The sequence below is a fragment of the Geospiza fortis genome, unplaced genomic scaffold, assembly GCF_000277835.1.
Source record: "Geospiza fortis unplaced genomic scaffold, GeoFor_1.0 scaffold143, whole genome shotgun sequence".
In the NCBI taxonomy this organism is placed as follows: Eukaryota; Metazoa; Chordata; class Aves; order Passeriformes; family Thraupidae; genus Geospiza; species Geospiza fortis.
In genome coordinates, this window is record NW_005054590.1 from 268,598 (window position 1) to 271,676 (window position 3,079).

A 3,079-nucleotide genomic window follows, 5' to 3' on the forward strand; every position below is an offset into this window, starting at 1 on the left:
ACAATCTGGGTGGGGGGGAGGCGTCCCTGCCGTGGCAGGGCTGGCACTGGATGGGCCGTAAGGTCCCTCCACCCAAACAGTCCGTGACCGAGTTCTGCTCTCACGGGCGCCCCCGTGTGGTCACAGCCGCCTCCCACCCCGACAAATGGCATTTGCAGTTCAACTTCTAAGTTCAACTAAAATTATTTTATTCATTGCAATTTTCAGGGTAGAAATGCAGATTTTCAAAGGCTAACCCACAGATTTTTACCAAAATGTGATAGTGGAGGCTCATATTACCTAACCTTGGGTCGAGCCTACAAACACAGCCCAGTAAAACAGATGTGAAAAAATTCTTAGCTTCACAAAATAAAAACTGAATAAAACTGTTAAGGAAAGTGAAACCATGCCATTTACTTAACATAGCTCTCCATGTTATAGTCTAGGAGTTGTCTATCAGTGGAAAATCGTTTCAGACAGAAGCAGAACAGTTCCACAGTTCACCTGTCTCACACTGGACAGCACAGCTTTGGGAGCTTTGTTCTTTCTCTAGCCCTAATTCCCTCTGAAATAATGCAATGATTCCTCCCACCTCTGCCTGTGCCTCCCTCAGGACACCAATGACCCGTGAGGGAGGAGGAGAAGCCCGAGGAGCTCCTGTACCTGCTTGCCCTGGGGCAGGAGGTTCAGCGTGCCGTACACCACCACGCTGCTCTCCGTGGACAGCACCAGCCCGTTGTAGCACTGGCACTGCAGCGACAGACAGAGGCACAGGTGAGCAAGATTTTACTCCTCACTCTCCTACAGCATCCACCAGAGTCACACATTAGCACACAGTCACTCCTGAACAGCTCTCACACTGACAAACTGCATCTATTGGAGTCACACATTAGCACACAGTCACTCCTGAACAGCTCTCACACTGACAAACTGCATCTATTGGAGTCACACATTAGCACACAGTCACTCCTGAACAGCTCTCACACTGACAAACTGCATCTATTGGAGTCACACATTAGCACACAGTCACTCCTGAACAGCTCTCACATGGACAAACTGCAGTGACATACAATTTAACAGTAACACAACTGAGTCTGTAGGTTGAGGAGAACTTAACAACATCTACATAAGAGAACACCAGATGAGGTATGAACTCTTACATTCACAACAGAACACAATCATCACAACTTACCAGCTCATCAGAAAGGACACACTGAAGAAACCCTGTGCCATCTCTCAAGACAATAAACATCAGATTTTTCCCTAGTTAAAAAGAGAAGGAATTTGGTTTCACTATGAGCAGGTGCTGGTTAGCTCCTCATTTGGCAGGACTAGTTTAAAACACACAAGTTGAGGAAATTCTGCAGGACTAGCCTCCAAACTGAAAATCCCATAGGACTTGAACTAAGAAATGTGTGTATGTCCACACATTAGGGGGAACTGTCAGTGTTGCAGTGATCATTGAGATCAACCAAAGAAGGCACCTGACTGGTTTAAAATTTGAGGCCAGGTGCTGTCAGACTCATTCTGTGTCCAAATTTTGAAGGCCACTGTACTTGTTGTATCTCCCTGCATGGCCTCAACAGTGCTTGTGCTTTACCTTGCCTCCGTAACCTGTGGATCCAGCCAAAAATCTTCACTCTCTGCCCTCTGTAAGCCTCCAGAGCATTGATCTTCACCTGTGAGGCAGGGAATAAAAGCCATTAAACAGAGGAATGGTTCACCACCTCTTAGAGTTCATCCAGACCCCCCCCCCAGAGCAGCACAATCTGTGTGCTGACCAGATGCCCTAGCACAGACCATGTGCCAAGGCACGGGCTCATACTCACACACTTGGGCTCTGGAAGACTGGGATCATTCTTGATAACAACCTTCTTGGCTTCCTCCAGGTTCTTCTCCCTTCTCAAGAGATCTTCTGCCTGGTTTGAATAAAATTACTTATTAAATAGCTGTAACCAGGCCAGTTGTAAATAACATGTAAAACAACAGCACCAGTAAGGAATAACCTGCCACTTTTTTGGAGGGGCAGGAATGATGATGACACTAATGTTTTTGGAAAACAATGCTGCTCTGCTCCTTTTGAAACCTACCTCCTTCTTCTCCTTAGCTTCATTTTTCATCTGCTCCCTGTGCCATAGCTTTTTGACATTCTTCATCTGTGATTTGGAAATGATGGCCCATCTCTAAAGAATTCAAGGAGAGAGCAAGAGACAGCAGATTACACTGTGTCTCTTCACACCAAGATGCAGTAAATAATTCCCACTAGGAAACCCCTCAATGCCACAGCACCTCATTTTCTTTTTGGGAATCCACATAAATTGTAGGAAACGGCTCTTTTCCTGCAGTCATCAGTGCCTAAAAAGGGGGAAAAATAACCAAAATGAACCAAAATCATCCTTATAGAGCCTGAGCAGGTACCTTGCTGCTGCTCAGGTTGCAAAAACAGGTATGAAACGTTTAAAAATACAAGGGCCACCACTTGCCCCAGAACACACTCCACACTGCCAAACAAAGCGTGTGTTTTCCACACTCACCTTCAACACGGTCTTGAATGGTTTCTTTTGTGTTCCATCACCAGTGGAGTCGTTGCCCTCTCGTTCAGACACATACAGCTCTTCTGGGATACATGACAAATAAGGGCAATTACTCAAAAAAATGATGAGAAAGAAAATGGACACACACACGGATGTGTCCCTGCTCACTGCAGGCGGCTGCAAGAAGTGATCGTTAAAGGCCTCTTCCAACCCAACCCTTTCTATTATACCAGATCTTGCTGGTTATCAGCAGTGATAAACCTTCAAATGCACCACCTGGTCAGTCAAGATAAGAATTATATCATATATTTCATTTAAAAAAGCAAGCAATGTAGCGCGTTCGCTAAAATCTCAAGGGTTCCCGAGGTACCAAACCCTCGGGAGCCAGCGGCTGCACATGGGGGCCCAGAAGGAGCAGCCCTTCCTTCCCGGGCGCAGCTTTGAGCAGGTAAGCATGGGACGGGGCCTGGGGACCAGCGAGGACCCGAAACGAGGAGCGCAGCGACTCCTCCCGTGCCCGGGGAGGGCCCGGCCCAGCGGCGCTGCGGCCGCCCCCGGTGCCCCCC

At 47.5% G+C, this 3,079-nt stretch overlaps 1 protein-coding gene across 1 annotated transcript in view; it reads right to left on the bottom strand.

The window, feature by feature from the left end:
- The window catches only part of NARS1 (asparaginyl-tRNA synthetase 1), a 6,335-nt gene extending 3,669 nt beyond the window's left edge, over nt 1-2,666 (bottom strand). The window contains exons 1-7 of the mRNA XM_031064432.1: nt 2,514-2,666; nt 2,269-2,334; nt 2,070-2,162; nt 1,809-1,898; nt 1,580-1,658; nt 1,172-1,242; nt 643-729 (exon numbers count right to left, since the gene is read on the bottom strand). Of these exons, the coding sequence (XP_030920292.1) occupies nt 643-729; nt 1,172-1,242; nt 1,580-1,658; nt 1,809-1,898; nt 2,070-2,162; nt 2,269-2,328 (480 nt within the window). The 5' untranslated portion in view covers nt 2,329-2,334; nt 2,514-2,666. The remainder of the gene's footprint in view (nt 1-642; nt 730-1,171; nt 1,243-1,579; nt 1,659-1,808; nt 1,899-2,069; nt 2,163-2,268; nt 2,335-2,513) is intronic.
- Between the last annotated feature and the right edge of the window lie 413 nt (nt 2,667-3,079).